At 35.3% G+C, this 20,004-nt stretch overlaps 1 protein-coding gene across 8 annotated transcripts in view; it reads left to right on the forward strand.

Annotated features, from left to right (window-relative positions):
* Window positions 1-20,004, forward strand: part of ATG5 (autophagy related 5) — a 102,498-nt gene that overhangs the window by 49,200 nt on the left and 33,294 nt on the right. For 7 of the 8 annotated variants that reach the window (XR_010381282.1, XR_010381279.1, XR_010381280.1 and 4 more), the window contains one exon: window positions 10,361-10,455. Coding sequence is in view for 4 of the 8 variants with exons in the window: in XM_010989629.3 (XP_010987931.1) it covers window positions 10,361-10,455 (95 nt within the window). In the remaining 4 variants the exon portion in view is untranslated. The remainder of the gene's footprint in view (window positions 1-10,360; window positions 10,456-20,004) is intronic. The other variant, XM_064486818.1, reaches the window with a different exon arrangement.

Raw genomic sequence — 20,004 nt, forward strand, 5'->3', positions numbered from 1 at the left:
CAGTTTGATAGTTTTAACTTTATGCAGATCCTATGAAGTAAAACCTTGACTGAGTAGACTACTACTTCTATCAGCTGTTTTGCTTTTTCTTTTCTCTTCCTTGCCTTCCTTGCCTAACTGGAGATTCATGATATGAACTATTTGCAAATTGGGAACTTCTTTTAAAGGGATATTTTTCTTGTAGATACCATGGACAGATTAGACAGATCTGAAACAGAATTTACCTGGAATTATATTACGTTTACTAAATTACTGTAGTGTCACAAGCCGATATGCATTACCTCAGTGATTCCTCACGAAAATTAGATAAATATTATCAACTTTGAAAATGAGGAAATGAGCTCACAGAGCTAGTAAGAGATGGGGACCTGGATTTGATCCTAGATCTCTGATTCTAAAGTCCATGTATTTTTTATTACATCTGGAAGTTGTTAACTCTGGCTACATATTAGAATCATCTGGAGTTTCCAGGAAGTACAGTTACCAGGGAATGACATAACTGGTCTGGAGTGGGTCCCTGACATTAGTGCTTTTTTTTAAAAAAAAGCTCCTTAGGTGATCTAAGTGGGCAGCTAAAGCTGAGCAATGTTGTGATAGACTGCATCCCCAGTGACCACCGGTGCCCCCCACTGCGCCCCTGCCCCATTTCTAAGCTCTTGTTATTTGTTGATGAGTAATCATTAATAGAATTTTATTTATAACTTCTCATCAGAAGCATGAGAAATTTTTATGAGAATGAAGAGAGACTGTACTGCATAGTAAACATTACAAAGACAATAGTGAATATAATGGAGTATCTTTTTCTCTGTTGGTCTGTCAAAAATTAAAATAGATTTTTGTTTTTATCTTAGGAGTGCTCTCAGTGAAGTAAAAATGGGCTTGATTACATGTTAAATTTGTTTCTGGCCCTCTGAATTTAGGAAAGTGATAAACTGTAATTTAACCTAAGAGGAAAAATATTTTCTCAATTTACAGTAGTTTTGAAAGGTAACAAATCAGGTAATCTGGCTATAAATCTATAGGTGATTGACAGGAATACATTTAGTTAATTAGTCTTGGCCTACCGATGTGCTGCAGCTCTGTAAATCTCTTTTTGGCAAATAAACTACTTTAAAAATTGTCTTTTAGAATCAGTGAATAGTTGAATATAATTGAAGATCATTCTTTCTTTTTTTAATTTTTTAACATGAGCACATAGAATAAGTTGGGTTTTTAAACAATTTTGAATCCCTTTTACGTTGTTACTGGTCCAATTTCAAAATAAATTTGAAGTAAACTTCTTAATTGGTTGGAATACAGAAATTGAATTCTGTCTGCTTAAAAATAAAGTCAGTTACTGAGATCTACTCTTAGAACACGTTAAAGATGTTGAAACTTGCAGTTCTGGTTTATTGACTTGTGATGTTGAAATTAAAGTTTACAGTCTGCTTTTTTCAATACTTAGTAAGATGATTTTTCTTTACGTTTTCAGCAATTTTTTTTAACCTTTTATAAAGTAACTAGTTTCGACTGGCGCCATTTGTAGACTGATGCTATAAACATAGAAGAATTGTGAGCCTCTCATCTACCTACATTAACAAGAAACCTAATATTTTCCCACCATGCTTATCCTCTCTTCCCTAAAATTTCGACATGTTAGGTGAGAGAGGGATTGAGAAGGAATAGTTATTACATCTTCAAATTAGTAGAGGTGGAACTCAGGCTAGCCTGCCAAGACTGGAGGACTCCTCAGATATGGCTGGAGATTAATGCACTGGAAATTGGTGGAAGGTAAAAGACAACTAAATTGTTCCCACAGGGTGAAAAGATAGGGCCTTCGATTGTAGTTGAAAAGGTTGGAGGAAGTAGAAGGGGATATAAGGGGAATGTGGTGCTGTAAAATGTTACAGATGGGTAGTGTCATGGCTCTTATTCTCCCCACCATTACTAGCAAAGGCCACTCAGTTGCATAACTCCAGGAGGCAGCGTTCACATAGAATTTCATGTGAGTGTTGCAGACCCCTTGGTCCTGAGCCAGGCTGAACACTCCAGCAATCTTGTGATGATGGGGTTTTGGCAGAACCACTTTCCCACACCAGTTTTGACCCTTCACTTACCTTGTTGCTGAATCTAGAAGCTTACTTATCTTCTCTTGTTGAATCTGAGGCAGCCTAAAAGGAAAAACACTTATGTAGCACTTGGTGTCAAGTCTTGCTGTATTTTCATATGTTAACTCATTTGTTCCTTCCAGTGACTTTATGAATACTATTAATACCTTGACTTTACAAATGAGGAAATTGATACACAAGTTTAAAAGTGTCTTACTTAACTCTCCCAGCTATTAAATGGCAGAGCTAGAAAGCAAACCTAGGCAGTGTGGCTCCAGAATATCTGCTTTTTCCACATGCTGTGCTACATTTGAGATTCTTTCTTTTTCTTGTTCCCCATTTGCCTTAAATCAGTCATTTATTTAGTTATTTAGTCATTTAACAAACATTCATTGAGATGTACTTTGTGCCAGGAACTTTCTGGGCTAAAGACAAAGGCCTTGCCCTCATGGAATTTATATTTTAGTGAGGGGAAAGAAACAATAATTAAACACGTAAATATGGTAATTTCAGAGAGTGATGTGTTTAGAAGAAAACAGAATAATGCTTTTGCTAGAATTATGAGGAAAATCCTCCCTGAGGTGGTTACACTTCTGTTGAGACTTGAATGATGAGAAGAAGCAATTATGTGAAGATTAGATTCCAAGCTGCTAAAACTATGATGTGGAAAACAAGCTTGTTTTTTTCCCTAAGGACAGAAAAGAAAAATGGCATGACTTGGACCTTTAGTAAGTAAGCAGGTTGGTAGTCAGTGAGATCTCAGAGGGGTGCAGGAAGCCATTGCATTCCAAGGGGCTGGGGTGGAACTGAAAGGAACCTGCTTCCTGGGAAGGAGGTGTTTTATCACCAGCATTATGGTTCCTTGCATGCAGAGCTTGGGTTGGGGGGCAGTCTGCCCTGGTTGCAGCCAATAAGGAGATGCAATGGATTTTTTTTTTCTTTTTAATAATGATTCTAGTACTTAACTTCAAATAATCATATTGTTAAAGTACATTATAAAGCATTATTCCATATGGCCCATTAGAAAAATGTTTGGAAATGTATTCATTAATGGTATGATTCAATTTATGTTTTAAAAAGCACTCTGGATGCTGTGGAGTGGGGATACAAGTAGAAGGGCAGAGACCAGTTAGGAGGCTGTCATGATGGTTCAACTAAGGGATGATAGAGGTTTAGATGAAAGTTGTAGTGGTGAATACAGAGAAAATTGAACTCTAAGAATGTGCACTGATAACCTCTCCTTGATCCCAGTTTTCCAGACTGCAGCACTTCTTTTTTAGGGCAAAGGAGTTTGGTAGTTCCTCCTTATTTGTGATTTCGTTTTCCACGGTTTCAATTATCTGTTAGCATACGTGGTCTGAAAATATTAAATGAAAAATTCTGGAAATAAACAAGTCATAAGTTTTAAATTGTGCGCCATTCTGAGTAGCATGATGAAATCACTCTCTGACTCACCACGGCATGTGAATTATAAGGGATGATTTCTGGGTATCCATACTGTATATTCTACCTTCCCATGAGTCACGCAGCCATCTTAGTTATCACTTTGGCTGCTGTGGTATTGCAGTGCTTGTGTTCAAGTAACCCTTACTTACTTACTAATGGCCCCAAAGCATTAGTGATGCTGGCAATGTGGATATTCTTTTACTGTGCCTATCTTATAAATTAAAGCTTATTATCTGTATGTAGGTATAGGAAAAGACATAGTCTGTGTAGAATTTGGTACTGTCTGTGGTTTCAGACATTCACTGGAGGTCTTGGAATGTGTTCCCATAGATAAGGGAGACTACTATGTATATCTTCTCTCCTTTTATTCTAAGACAGTGATAGTGCAGGTCAAAATTTTCCTCAGATCTAGATTTTATTGCTCTTTTGATTCACTCAAACAATAAATTCCCCAGGGTACAGACCTACCACCAAGCTGAGTGTTTATGTGCAGGATTAAAAATTGGCCTTCTGGATTGGTTCTCCTCTCAGCCTTAAAGCAGAGGCTGGCCTGCTGCTCCTGCCTACTTCTGTCTTCATGGTGAATTTTCAGGGACCTTGAAGCCTTTTCAAGCCTTCTTCGCTTTGGTTAGGGCCTCCCAACCAGATACATCTCAGTAACTTTAAACCTCAAGCAGAAGGACTCAGAAATGTGTGAATGTACTTCTGTTGAGCAGCATCCAGCACCAGTGGGTGTGCTGCCGTACGGAGAATGCTCCCTGCCCTGCTTCAGCCAAACTGTCCTGTTAAAGATGACTCAGAGGACAGATGAGTTTGAAAAACCAGGTCACTTTTTTAACACACCTGTATTTGGCACCCTACCAATAATTACTGGGTTTTTTCCCCTCCTCTTTTGCTTTACAAAGATGTTTAATATATTACATATGCATGAAGAAATTAATTCAAATAGGTCTGTACTTGGATATGCTTCTGTTACAGGTTTTGAAAGCCTCTGGTCAAAACACTACGTGTATATTATAAAATGCATGGCCACGTGTAGTACTGATTTGAATAATACTATTGATAAATGCAAAGTTTTGTGAAGAGTTGATTCCCTTAAATATTGATTTTCAACCATTTGCTTTCCTCTTCAAAGAGAGGCTTAAAGTCTGTTTTATGGGTCATCATGATCTGACACTTATTTGGGGTGCTATAAATCTGTTCCTTTTGACGTCATAGACATTAAAGAGCGGAAAGGTGGATGGTGTGCGTGTGGAGGGAGTTATACCCCTTTCCTGTGGTTGCATCCCCCCAGCGATAGCGCATTACTGAGTTGAGGCTGAGTTGCAGTCCCTGCAGTCCCTTAGGTGTGCTCCATGTCTCTTGTGGGGTCTTGTAGACACATACATTGTTTGTGACATTCGACTGTTAAAAAATTACTTTGCCTTGAGTTCTTAAAGCTGAAGTGGGGTTAATCCTGTAAAAATGCCAGTTTTTTCCTGCAGTTTTTTCCATGTGAGGAACAAAGAATAAAAAGTAATCAGTTTATTTCTCATGCTTCTTAAGATCTTTATTTGGGGGGGTGCTAATTAGGTTTACTTATTCATTTAATGGAGGGACTGGGGACTGAACCCAGGGCCTCATGCATGCTAAGCATGTGCTCTGCCAGTTGAGCTATACCCTCCCCCACAGGAAATCTTTATTTATTTATTTACTTAAAAATTTTTTTTTATTGAGTTATAGTCATTTTACAATGTTGTGTCAAATTCCAGTGTAGAGCACAATTTTTCAGTTATACATGAACATACATACATTCATTGTCACATTCTCTTTCACTGTGAGCCACCACATATATTTCCCTGTGCTACACAGTACAATCTTGTTTATCTATTCTACATTTTGAAATCCCAGTCCCTTCCCACCCCCTGTCCCCCTGGCAACCACAAGTTTGTATTCTATGTCTATGAGTCTGTTTCTGTTTTGTATTTATGTTTTGTTTATTTGTTTGTTTGTTTTTTTAGATACCGCATATGAGCGATCTCATCTATTTTTCTCTCTTTCTGGCTTACTTCACTTAGAATGACATTCTCCAGGAACATCCATGTTGCTGCAAATGGCGTTATGTTGTCGGTTTTTATGGCTGGAGTAGTATTCCATTGTATAAATATACCACCCCTTCTTTATCCAGTCATCTGTTGATGGACATTTAGGCTGTTTCCATGTCTTGGCTATTGTAAATAGTCCTGCTATGAATATTGGGGTGCAGGTGTCATTCTGAAGTAGGGTTCCTTCTGGATGTATACCCAGGAGCGAGATTCCTGGGTCATATGGTAAGTCTATTCCTAGTCTTTTGAGGAATCTCCACACTGTTTTCCACAGTGGCTGCACCAAACTGCATTCCCACCAGCAGTGTAGGAGGGTTCCCTTTTCTCCACAGCCTCTCCAGCATGTCATTTGTGGACTTTTGAAAAATTAAAAAAAAATTTTTTCCCTGGACTGTCTTTTAATTTCCAAGAGCAATATAAAAGCTTAATTAAGCAGAGAGTTAGGAAAAAATTGGTGGCCACCAAGATTTTGAGGAATTCTATTTTTAATATCTTTCTTTTTAAAAAATTAGGTTGACTTTCTATAGAACAGCCCTTCAATTTTGTGGTCCTTCATGGGGTAGTCTTAAATGAATGTTAAGTTTAAAAATAAACCAACTTATCAATCATATTCTTAATTGCTCTGGCAAAAAATGTGTAAATTATCTTTCATCTCATTCTTTGTATAAGCTAAGCTACTGCTAGTTTTAATTTTCTTCTACTTAGTTGTTTTGTTTTAGAATTAGAACTAAGTTAATTTGAAAGTTGTTGAAATAGATATGCATTCACCTATGTTTACAGTTTAAAAAATGAACAGCTAAACACCATTGTGCTTCTTTTACTTATTACTGTTTTCATGGCAGATAAAACAAATAACTAAATTTATTTAATAATAACTAAATTTATTTAAATTGCAATAACTAGTAACAGTTCCAGTATTCAAAGTATTACTTGGTAACAGGTCAGCATGTGCTTGATTCATTAATATGTAGGAAGTTGACAATACATCCTTATTCCAATTTTATTTTAATTACTGACTAGGAGATAGAAGGGATACTGCTATTACAAAACCCAGTGTGAAAGACATTTGGTTATAAACTCTTAGCACTAATTTTCTTTTAATTCCTTCTGTTGTGTCTTTCTTGTTAATAACTTTGACTTACAGAAGTTGATTATCCTTGGTTGGAATGTTTTTAGCATTGTTGAAGAATTGCCTATTTTATATAAGAACATACCATTTTTATAAGAAAATTAAAAGCTAATATTAATTCAGTTCTTTTATTATGTCTTTATTCCTTTTAAACGCAGTTGTTTTGGATTAGGTCCAGTCAGGAAACAGAAACCATACAGAGGGTTGAACAGGTCAAGTTTTATATACAGGACTATTAAACTCTGATTAAAAAGTAACAGAGATATAAGAAAACCATATCTGGTACTTTAGGGCTATAAGGAAGGTCCCACTTACAAGGAGCCCCTTCCCAAGGCTAAGTTTAGAACTCATTGGAGAAAGTATATTCCAGCCCACTGGATTAGTAGAGAAATTCATTGTTTTGCCCAATTGGAGCTGGTCTGGATTTCCTGGGCAGTCAGGACAATCTGGAGTGCAGGCCATCAGCAGCAAGTGGCACAGGCATGTAGAGGGAGTGGCAGCTCTGGAAAGCCATAAATGCAGCTGCCCATAAGGATCTCCAGCAGCAGTCAGGGTGCTGATAAGGGCAAGGGGTCTTCAGGGTGCTCATGCAGGCAGGAACCCCTTTCTCCTGCACCATCCTTTCAGCACTCTACTGAGAAAGCTTAATGCAACTGTCACAGTAGAGATGCTTAAAGAAATGTGTCCATTGTATAAATTGAAGGGCAAATTGGAGCTGAGAGTCAGTAAGTTGATAATATTCACAATAATGTTCCTTTTTCCAGTTTAGTTTTTTGCAGTATAGGTATGTGAAAGCTTTTCCCTAGTTACCTTTCTGTACTTTTAATTATTTGTTTGTGTTTACTTTCCTTCCTCTAGCCTTGTTGACATTTTGAGTCAGATAATTCTTGGTTGTGGGGAGCTGTCCTGTGCATTGTAGTGTGTTTAAGAGCATCCTTGTCCTTTACCCACTAGATGCTAGTAAGACACACTTATATTTGTGATGACTAAAAATGTCTCCAGACCCACAGGGAAGCAAAATCTTCCCTGGTTAAGGACCACTGCTTTGGCCCTCTGTTAGAAACAGCATAAATCTTTCAGTTAGTAAAGATTGGCTCGTGGTTTTTAACAAATTATATTTTAATCAAGAGAGTGTCTTAAGTAATTACAAAATTTTATCTCTAGAAGCGGCGTTAGAACTATTTAGTCCAACTCCTTTATTTCATCTGTAAGTGAATTTGGTAGAATTTTCAATTGAGTTGTTTCTAGTTACCTAGCTATTTAGTTTCACACCTAGGATTAGAATCCAGAAATTTTTAATGAGAAGTATGTACATAGTAATCTGTTATTTTCATTCTTTGATTATGTTATGCATGCACTGTGGTAGGTGCTAGAGATTTAATGATGAGGCAGTGAATAAAATTTCAGGTATGCATAAAGAATCATTTTAGCTATCACTTTCTTACATGATACTTGTTGGTAGAAAGATACTTTTTAAAAAGCACTGAATAAATAATTGATTCATATATGAAAGGATGGTGGTTAAAAGGAGCTACTCTTAGCATTAAGATCCAATTTTGTGGTTGCAACTGCAGAAATGGTTGTGGACTTTGAATCAGAAGACCAAGAGTCTGATCTTGGTTCTTAACTAAACTGATAACGACCTGGACCTTAGTTGTCATCTGTGAAATTGCACTGGACTAACTGGGTGCTAAATTCCCTGTCCTACTAATTCTAATGTAGTAAGGGTCTTTCCCCAGATTGGAGTTGAAGATGAGAGTAGAGAAGGCATGTAGGCCAGGGGTATAAGAAGAAACAACTAAACTTTTTTTTTTTTTTTTAGTATAATTATGATGGCTTAAGCAGTATAAATAGATTGCCAGTAAATTGGGTTGAGATGAGTCTAGTAGTAGAGAATATGCTTTAATCCTAGGCTGATCTGAGATTCTGGAGTATTCATGTGCTTTATATAGATTTGATTCTGAGATAAATTTCTGTGTAAAAAAAATTTTTTTAAGGTAGAATTCTGGGCAAGTTAAAGATACTAAAAATAACACAGAGAATGGGAAAAACAGTTATTTATCAAATAAGGGGCTTGAATCCAGAATACGTAAAGAACTGTTAAAATAACAATAAAAAGACAGACAATCCAATTAAAAAAGTATTTGATAGACCTTTCTCTGAAGAAAATATGTAAATGGCTAGCAAACAAAGGAAAAGATACTCGGCATAATTAGTCTTTAGGGAAATGGAAATCAAAACCTTAAGGAGATATCACTTCACACCTACTAAGATGACCATAATAAAGAAGATAGTAACGTATTGGCAAGGAAGTAGACAAATCAGAACCCTTCATACGTTGTTGGTGGGAATGTAAAGTGGTGCAGCCTCTTTGGAAAACAGTTTGGTAGTTCCTCAAAACACAGTTACCATTTGGCAGTTAAACAGTTACCATATAACTCAGCAATTCCATTCCTACATATTATACCCAAGAAAATTGAAAATATACATCCATACAAAAACTTGTACATGAATGTTCATGGTAGCATTATTCATAACAGCCAAAAAATGGAAATAACCCAAATGTCCATAAATTGATGAATGGGTAAACAAAATGTGGTATGTCCATAAAATAAAATATTATTTGGTTATAAAAACAAATGAAGTTCTGAATGAACATGAATGAACCTTGAAGTAGGGGAGGGTATAGCTCAACTGGTAGAGTGCATACTTAGCATGCATGAGGTCCTGGGTTCAATCCCCAGTACCTCCATTAAAAAATAAATAAACCTAATTACCCCCCCCAATCTATCTTACAATACATGTAAGAAAAAAAATAGATGAAGAAGATCACATATTGTATGATTCCATTTATGTGAAATGTCTGGGCTAGAATAGATTTGTGATTTTCAGGGCATTGGGGAGAAGAGAATATCTATTAATGGGTATGGGTTTAATTTAGGGATGGTGAAAATGTTCTGAAATTAGATATTGGAAATGCTTACTCAACTCTGAATATACTAAAACCACTAAGTTATATACTTTAAAAGGGTGAATTTTATGGTATGTGAATTATACATTGGTAAGTGTTTTTTTTTTTTTTTAAATCCAGTCTGAAATTTTTAAAAAGGGGTTGTTTATCAGTCTGAGATTAAACTGCAACTGACAGTTGTATCAGTTGCACATTTCTTTCAAAGCTAGTCTTTTTGCTGTTTAATGTGTACTGTGTTTGTTTTTTTTTTACTTTATTTCTTTACACAAGTTCTGATTAAAATTTAGGTCACTTGAAGCTGTCTTCACAGTTTAGACAGTAGGAGTAGGTCCAAGGGAATTGACACATTTGTCCCTACTTGGTGTTTTTTGCCTCGATGACACAAGTAGTCATAATCTGTTTAGGATTTCTTTTATGAGGAAAAATGTCTATGGATATATATAAGAGGAGGAAGCAGTAATATAGAAAAAAATTTATATCTTGCTTTATGTTTAGTTGTAGGAAGATAAGTTCAGTAAAAAATGTAATATGAATAATGCCCTTTCAGAAGTTTCTATGAGGATGGATGTTTAACAACTTTCATCACTTCATGTGAGATATTAAATTATGATGTTCATTTTTAATAAATAATTTATCATTACAGATAGATTTGACCAATTTTGGGCCATCAATCGGAAACTCATGGAATATCCTGCAGAAGAAAATGGATTTCGTTACATCCCTTTTAGAATATATCAGGTAGGAAGAAAACATTTTTAACAATAGCAACTTACAAAAGCCTCGGCCATCTTACTTCTTGAAGCACTCTAGTCTAAACTCTTTTTAAGTTTGCATAGTAACTGAATAGTATTTATTAGAGCTTTCCAGATCTCTCTCTCTCTCTCTTTTGGTGGCAATCAAATCAGAGACTGCACTGAAATATTTGATACATAGACAGTCAGTCCTCTTTATTCGCAGATTCTGTACTTACAGATTTGTCTGCTTGCTAAAACTTATTTGTAACCTCAAGGTCGATACCCGACAGCACTAACCTGGACATGTGCAGAGGGATGAGAAATTTGATTTGCCCCATTGTACCTTCTTGCTTTTCAGTGATGCTGTGCCTTCTTGTTTCTGCTCTGATACTATAAACAAGTGACTTTTCCCAGTCTAGTTAGTCCCAGAAACATACGTAAATCAAGGTTATTTATTGAAAAAAATAGTGTATGACAGATCAAGATCATAATTTTGTCTTACTCATCTAGTAGAAAATTATTTTGACTTCTTTTTGCTTCATTTTCCTAGTCTGATAATTTGTGACTATGTGTAAACCTCTCTTGAGCTCAGAAAGTTGTAAAATATTTGAGACACATAAAGGCTAAAGCAGTTTCCCTTGAAAAAAGTTGAGTTTCCTATCAGGAGCCCTGAACTAGAAGGGAGACCTCTAAGGCTCTGTGGGAAGTGTGACACTGACTAGCTATGTGGCCACTGGAGGTTACTGAGTCTTGCTGGGTCTTCATTTCCTCATCTACAAAATGAAAACGGCATGACTGAGAGAATTTATACATCTGGTTGGAATTGTTCCTTAAAGGAGCCATATAACAGGTTTATATAATTAGATCAGTGACATTCTTATTTTTTAAAAAACATTTTATACTCCTGGCTGTCACTGTGACTTTTAATCACTTCTAAAAATGATATATCTTGAAATTTTGTGAATATTTGTTAATTCACCAAATCATTCATCAGTCATTAATAGCTGGTTTGGGGCTATTCTGTTAGATCATGGGCTTCACAGTAATGTACCATAACGCATACCCAGAGTCTAGCAAAGTGCTTTATTTGTGGAATTTAGTTGAATAAAATGTATCACAGACTCAGAAAGACATTCTCAAAAGAGGAGTTCCAAAACTGGTTTGAGATGTATACCTCCCAACTCTTACTTGGATGGTTAGGTTGTGACATAGATATTTAACTGTACTGTAGTTTCTAGATGGTAAATGCGTTAAGCTCTTTTAGGGAAAGTGTGCTATACTGTTACTTAACGTAGGGATTATTGTTACTAGAATAATAGTGCAGATGTACAGAATGGAGATCTTCTCTTTCGTATTTATCATTCTTTACTGGGGCCAATTGTCAGATGTATCAATACCTCTTACTGTGGTATCATAACACGGAAGGATTTAGAGAGAGAATATGGGGGAGGGGGGGAGAGAAAGAGAATGTGTATGTGTGAGAGAGAATGGTTTTCATAAAATCCTATAATTAGATAGAAAGTGGGAAGCTGGAGAATTCTCAAAATTTGCTTGACAAAACCTGGCTGCCAGGTGGGGACTCTTGTTAGGGCAGAGCTTGCTGCCTGTCTTGCCTCTGTCAAGACAGTTGGCAGTTTTTCCTCAAATCAGGGAGGTGGAGCCTGAAGGCTTTATTGGTTCTCTTCATTGACCTTTATTGACCTGTGAAAGATTGCTGTTGGCTTTACCCCTATCTGGTTTGGTTCTTACTTGAATTTGATTAAAATTTTAGATGTGAGATACATACATATAAAACTTTAGGAATCTTAGTTTCTGCTCATTGTTCACTTGCTGGCTGTTTCCGTTTCCCTATTTTGTACTTTTGGATCTTCATTCATACCTTGACCAAAGGAAGATGGGATTGCTTTCTGTTTTCCTAATTACATGATCTGAAGCTAATACCAGGTTTCTGATGCTGCCTCCTTTACAGCTGATTAGTCTGTATGGTCGGGATATTCCACTGATTAAGTGTAGCTTTTATTTAAGTGGCATTTTGATTAATCTGTACCTTTCATTTCTCTGATATTCTGGATATAAATCTCTATACTGTAAGAGACCTTAAATTAGTAAGTAAATTTAAATAAAACTTGAAAATCCAGGTTTATTAATAAGATAAATGAAAGGCATAATTTTGCTAAGCTTTTTTTTCCCCCAGAACCCTAGTAGAATTCTGCATAAAGGAAGGTACGCTGAGCACATTTGAGCGAGGCTTATTTTGTCTTTCAAAGCCTCAAAACTATCTTATGATGTAGGGATCATTATCTGATTTTACTTATGAGGAAACTGAAGCTGAGGGACTTTAAATCACTTGTTCAGGGCACATACATGAAAAATGGAAGAACTAGAATCCAGACCTAGGTGGGATTAAAAATAAAATACAATTTTATTTATAAAAATTAATTTTGCAGAATTTTCAGGACATAATTATCACATGAAATGAAGTTCACTTTTACCAAATAAGTTGATAGAAACCTAAAAAATTTCTAACTGTTGATATTCTTTAAAGGTTGAGTTTTGTACAGATTGTTTGAAACTTTAGTTCTTTTTCATCTGTCATTCAATTGTCTTGGGCTCAAAATGACTATAATCCACTGACAGAATTTTAGTGGTAAAAGTAAAATAGATCCAAAAGTAGTTTAGAGAGCCATCACAGACCAAAATGTGTCATTTCTGTCATTTACATAACAGTTTAGTTTGGTGTCTGAGTTTCAGGTCTGTGTTCCTGAAATCCAGGTGCTTCATAATAGCCAGTATTCTAGAGATGAGGTTAATGACAGGAAGTGTTTCAAAAATGTAACTAAAATGTTATTTAGAATAGCACAGGTAAACAGATGGTGATTAATGAGGATATCTGTTAAAACAATTTGTAAAATGACTGTCAAAAGTCCTCAGCATTGATATTTAGGTTATAGAATGAAAATTAGGCACGTAATTTCTGTTTTTCAAGAGCAATGGATTTATAAATGTTATCCTACCAATATACTTCATGCAAGCAAAGTTTGTCTCATTCATTCATTCAACAAGTTCATTTGCTCACAGATGTTTGCATGTCATCCCTTGTTCTATACAAGTGGTGAATTAATACTGTAATCAATCATCCTTTATGGAGTTTATAATCTAGAAGTGGAAAGAAATTAATCAATTAAGTATACAGACAAATTTTAAATCCAGCTGTGATTGGTGCTGTAAAGGAGGGGTATAAAGTGCAATAAAGCCTAATCCCCTAAGGAGAATTTCATCTGGTTTAGCAGGACAGAGAAGGCTTCTTTGATGAAATATTGCATCTCTTGAAATGTGACAAATGGGTGGAATTAAGGTAGGCAAAGAGTGATAAGACAACTTCTGTAGGCAGAAGGGATGTGCTAAGTATGAGGACAGCTTATGGTTTTGAGCACAAAATTGAGGGTAGGATAAGGCTGCAAAGATAAGGGTCAGGCCATATTAAGGAGTATTTTCTTTATCCTATACATATTTTTAATAATTTAAATATCTACTCATATTTATTCAATAAAGATTATATAATCAACCTACTTTATTCTATATGTTGTTCTAGAGGTTACAAATAAACTCAGAGAATCCTCTTAGGAACATCAATATTATTTTTAGTTTTAAACAAAAACATGAAGCTGATAAACAATGCTTGTTCTCTGATACTGTTAAAATGGTTCCTTCTTGTCTTTGGAAGAAATTGTTCGTAAGTTATGTGATAATAAAATAAATTAGAATTTTAACCTAGTTTTGCTCTCTTTCATAATTTTCAGAATTCTGCTCTTTCTTGTTATTTCCTTAGTATTTCAATATAATAGTTCACTTATGACAATAAAACTCCATTAATATTTTAATTCAGTTGGGAAATTTACTAGTCATTTTACTTAAGCAAATATATTTAACTTCTGTATTAATATGCCAAAATATTTACAAATATAGATACTTAGGAGCTTAAGGGAGAAAAGAGTACATTTTGAAAAACGGAAACCAGCATGTCAGAGATTAACTTGACACTTCCTAGGCTGAGGAATGAGCCAAAATTTTGGACTCCGTTTATTTTCAGAAATGTGGATCTATGAATTTAAAAAAATGAGAACAATAGAAATGCATGGGGATTTATGACAGTATTTGCTAAGATTCCTCCTCCTCCAAGATTGTGGCAGTTTTGGTGAGAAATTATAATTCTGTTCTTTCATTGTTTTCCATTTTAGTTGATATTTTGCAATACCATCTAGCAGAAAGACCAGAGAACAAGAAGAGGAACTTGTTAGGCTGTAAATTGAGTGTTGCTGGTTTTAATTTCATTTTTTTCTTTTGGTCATTTCAAAAAAGAGAAACACTGAGTAATTTGTAATACATTTTGAACTGTTTAGAGATATTTAATATCTTTAGCAGGATACGTGGATGGACCTAGAGATTATCATACTAAATGAAGTAAGTCAGACAGAAAGACAAATATATGATATCATTTTTTTGTGGAATCTAAAAAATGATACAAATTAACTTATTTACAAAACAGAAACAGACTCACAAACTTAGAAAACAAATTTATGATTACCAAAAGGGAAAGTGGGGGGCGAGGATAAATTAGAAGTTTGGGACTTGCAGATGCTAACTACTATATATAAAATAGATAAACAACAAGGTCCACTGTATAGCACAGGGAACTATACTCAATATCTTGTAATAACCTGTAATGAAAAAGAATGTGTGTGTGTGTGTGTGTATGTATGTAGCTGAATCACCGTGCTGTACGTCAGAAACTAACACAACATTGTATATCAACTATACTTCGATTAAAAAAAAACTTTAGCAGGATAGAATGTAAATATTCTCTGTTGTACAGCTGAATGTATGTTACTTAGTTTGGGGGGAAGTTATTTATAGTGGCTTTATTTTAAAAATTTTTAGTTGTAGTGAAATACATATAGCACAAAATTCACTGTCTCACCCATTTTTAAATGTATATACTTCAGTAGCATTAAGTACATTCATGTTGTGCATCCAATTACTAAAATACTTTTCATCTTGCAAAACTGAAGCTCTATATTCATTAAACAACAACTATAAATTTGAGTATTCTAGGTTTCTCATACAGGTGGAATCCTAAAGATGGAGGTTTTTTGTTTGCTTGTTTTTGTGTTTTGGTGATCTGCCTACCTCCCTTAGCATATTGTCGTCAAGGTTCATCCATGTTGTAGCACTGTAGCATGTACTTATATATCACATTTTGTTCATCGATGGACAGACACTGGAGTTTCTTCTGCTTTTTGGCTATTGTGAATAATGCTGCTATAAACATGGGAGTAATAGTCAGGGTTCTCCAGAGAAACAGAAACAACAGGATGTGGGGTAAGAGAGAGGGAATGAACTGGTAAGCTGGAGGCTCAGGGAAGAGTAATAGTTTGAGCTGAAAGGCAGATTGCTGGCAGAGTTCCTTCATGCTCTAAGGAAGTCGATCTTTGTGTTAGACCTTCAGCTGATGTGGTGAGGCTCACTCATTATGAGGGGTAACCAGATTTACTCAGAATTTACCAATTTAAACGTTAATCTCATCCACAAAGCAACTTCACAGAAACCTCCAGAATAATATTTGATCAAATATCTGGGCACCATGCCCAACCAGCTTGACAGATAAAATTAACCATCACAATAGGTGTAGGAATATCTCTTTGAGACCCTCCTTTCAATTCTTTTGGACACATACACAGAAGTGGAATTGCTTTACGCACAAACCTCTGCAATGTTCTCCTCCCTGAGTAGACATCAGCCTAAGGACTAGTGAGCCTATGGATCCCCCAAGGCTAAGGAAAAGCTGGAAAAAAAGGCTGAACCCTTTTCACATTTGAGGCAGGGAAAGAGACCAGGGAATAGAGAGACTTCTATCAAGAGCCCTCTCAGGAATTGATACTTTGGATATTGACAGAATATTTGAGATATGAAATACAAATGTTATATAAATATCTTTGAAAGATAGAATCCACAAGGAAAAATCTAATAATAGTCCCAAACTGAAGATACTAAACTACTTTAGGTGTTAGGAAGCCAGGAAGTAAAAGTGAAGGTCTGTGTAGATTGGAAGACTGGAGGGGTACAGGGAATGGTTTGTAGGTTTCATCTTACAGGGAAGAAAAGTAGTTACAGAGCATCTCAGGGAAGAAAATGTATAGCGTCTTATAATATGATTATGAACTTTAGGAAAGGGAAGGTCAACAGAGGTGTGTAGCTCGCCCCTATAGGTCCTGCCTGCCTATCACCTCAGCAGGTGCTTTACCTCGGGAGAGCTGCTGTGTTGGGTAGGAGGTAGATTTGGGAATAGTGGGGATGCAGGGAAGCATTAAACTTCCATGCTCCCAGAATCCTCTCCATGTATAGTTATTAATATGTTATTTTTCATATAAAGAATTATATAGCAGTAATCCTTGGGGAAAATTGTCTAATTCTTAATTCACAAATGGGGAAGACAAGGTGGAAATGGATTAATAAGGAACCAGAAGGAACTTTGGGAGATGATGGAAATATCCTCTATCTGGTTGGGGTGATGGCCTTAAAACTATTAACAGTTTGTTACATTTTGAACTATATACTTAGAATGTGTCTGTTTTATTGTATGTAATTTTATACCTCAACAGAGTTGAGTTTTAAAATTAGGCAATCAGATTATGGACTGAGAGGGTCCTGGGAATTTCTTATGTGATGGTTATATCCAAGCTGTAGATTAATCAGTTTAAGCCCCTCTTTCTTACTAGGTTAGGTTCTTGTGGTATGCTTAGGTTTGGGGTGGGGGGGGGTTGTTTTGTTTTATTATCGTTCTTTGTTTTTACCTTAACCTTTTAAAAAATTCCTTCTTGCCTGGTTTGAATTTATTCCTTATCCTCTTCCCTCAGTGTAAATTGCAACTAATATCTTTCTAATTTTACTTGATAGGGTTTTTTTTTTAATCCTTTTTTGTATTTTGGTCATCAATTTGTAGTCATATCATGACAATAATTAGAATAGAACAAGAACAGTTACAGTGTTATATATAGTTATCAGACAAGCCTGTCTTAATTTTGTTGTATGCCTAACTATTATTTTCCCCAGTGTAGTCTGGAATCTTAAACTCCTTTATAACCACAAAGTACTGATCAGGAATTGAAGAGGTTACTATAGATAACAGTAAACAACTACAATGACATACTGTAAAGAGTGAGCTTAAAGATTCTAAAGAAGAATAAATGATACTTGATTGTGGAACAAAGAATTGTCATATAGCCTTGAATGTAAAAAGTTGTATGGAATGTACTCAAATACTCTTTTTTTCTTTAAGCATACAGTTAACAGCATTTTTTCCCTCATGATGAGGACTTTCAAGGTCCATTCTTTTAGCAACTGTCAAATATGCAATACAGTATTACTAACTATAGTCACGATGTTGTACATTATATCTTTATGACTTACTTATTTTATAAATGGAAGTTTATATCTTTTGATCCCCCTCCTTCACACATTTCTCCCCGCCCTCCCCCTTCCCCCATTATCCCCTGTCTTGCCCTGCCTCTGGCAACCACCAGTCTGTTTTCTGTATGCACAAGCTTGGTGTTTTGTTTGTTTGCTTTAGTTTCCACATGTAAGTGAGATATGCAGTATTTGTCTTTCTCTATTTATTTCACATAGAGTAATGTCCTCAAGGTCCATTATGTTGTCATAAATAGCTGGAGTTCATTCATTTTTTATGGCTGAATGTTTCATTGTTTATATAAAAATATTTTCTTTATCCATTCATCCATCAATAAACACTTAGGTTTCCATATCTTGACTATTGTAAATAATGCTGCAGTGAACTAGTAATTCAATCTCTTACTTGTTAGAGATCTGTTCAGATTTTTGACCATTTTTGCCAGTGCTCTCATTGCTTTTATGGAAGAAAGGAGGATATTTGAAGTCCTTACTTCACCACTTCTGATGACAGCACCACTTCTAATGATTCTTAACCCTCTAATTTAGATAGGTGGATTTTGTGGAAATTTGGGAAAGAGAATAAAGACTGTGGAGTTTTCTAAGTTTTAGAAAATCTGTTTCTAATTATTTCTAAATACAAAAATTTTAACTGTATTGCTTAAGAACATGAATATTGGTATAAATGATAGATTATTACTTTTTGTAAAAGTATGTCCTTGATTATTTCAGAATTTTTTCTACATAGGTTCCCCAATCAAAACTTTGAAAAATTTGTAAGAATTGATTCTGTAATGTTCATTAATATAGCAGGTGGTTAAGATGGAGAAGTTTCATTTAGGCAATTAAAAGCTTATATTCTGGTTAGCTGTGATTTGGGGCATTCACCTCACCTCTCTGGACCTCAATTTTGTCATCTGTAGAATAAGGTTAATAATATTTCATAGAGTTATTATGAAAATTAAATGTAATACTTTTGATACAGTATTGTGCCTGGCGCAAATAATCTGCAAGTTATTTGCTGTAATTATTATTAGATGTTATTGACTTAAATCATTACAATTTTGCTGTGAATTATTTTATCAGTGATGATGATGGATTGACATGCTCCCTATATTCTTAATTTTTATGACTAGTAGAACATATGTGACAAGTGGTTCACTACATTTATCAATGTATTTCTGGTCTTGGCATAATCTTCTCTGTGAAACTCTGATCCCCAAAATCTATTTGTCAGTATTAACCAAATACTCACGTAACCTACTCTTTCTGTTTCAGTTCCCTGTATTCCTTTACCACCTTCCTTCAAGTTCCTAGACTTAATACCTTGGAATCTCTTTTGACCAGTTTCTTTGAATTGTATAATACCAGAATTGCATTTATCTCCTTCTTGCCATTTGCACTAATTTTTAGTTGCTGTTAGGTTGATTTCCATAAAAAATGGCTAGACTCCTACCAAATAACATCACATGCTGTTCTCCAAAACTTGCTTGATGTTTTATTTTCTTACTCTGTTCACTTTTCCTAGGCATAGCGCCTACTCCCAGAATGCTTCTTAACTTAACTCAAATGTCAGCTCCACCAGGAAGTCTTTGTTGATTTCTCCGTATGTGCCCTTCATACCATGTAGAAATTGTATCTTCTTTCCCTGAACATTTCCTTCTGCCTTTTATTATGGAAAATGTAATTACAGAATATTAGAGCCAGGAGAAACCCTAGGAATCATCTATTCAGCCCCCTAATTTTAGAAATAAGACAGCTTGCATAAAACTCTTGCCCAGTGTTCAACTGGATATTTGATGGCAGAGACAGGAGTAGAACTTGAGTCTTGGATTTCCAACCCAGTTCTTTTTCTACACGCAGCATTGTAATATAGACATTTCTTAAGCCATTTTGCAGTGTTTTACCATGGATCTGAAGTCTAATTTCTCTGTATGATGTAACCTGTGAATTCCTGGAGGTCAAGGAATTGTTTCATTTTTCTCTGTATATTTATAGATGTTTCTCAGAGACTGTTTCCTGCTATAATGAATAAATGAATAAATACTTTCCTTTAGTATTAATATTCTTAATATAAAATTCTAATGAT

Source organism: Camelus dromedarius, chromosome 6 (genome assembly GCF_036321535.1).
Source record: "Camelus dromedarius isolate mCamDro1 chromosome 6, mCamDro1.pat, whole genome shotgun sequence".
NCBI lineage: Eukaryota > Metazoa > Chordata > Mammalia > Artiodactyla > Camelidae > Camelus > Camelus dromedarius.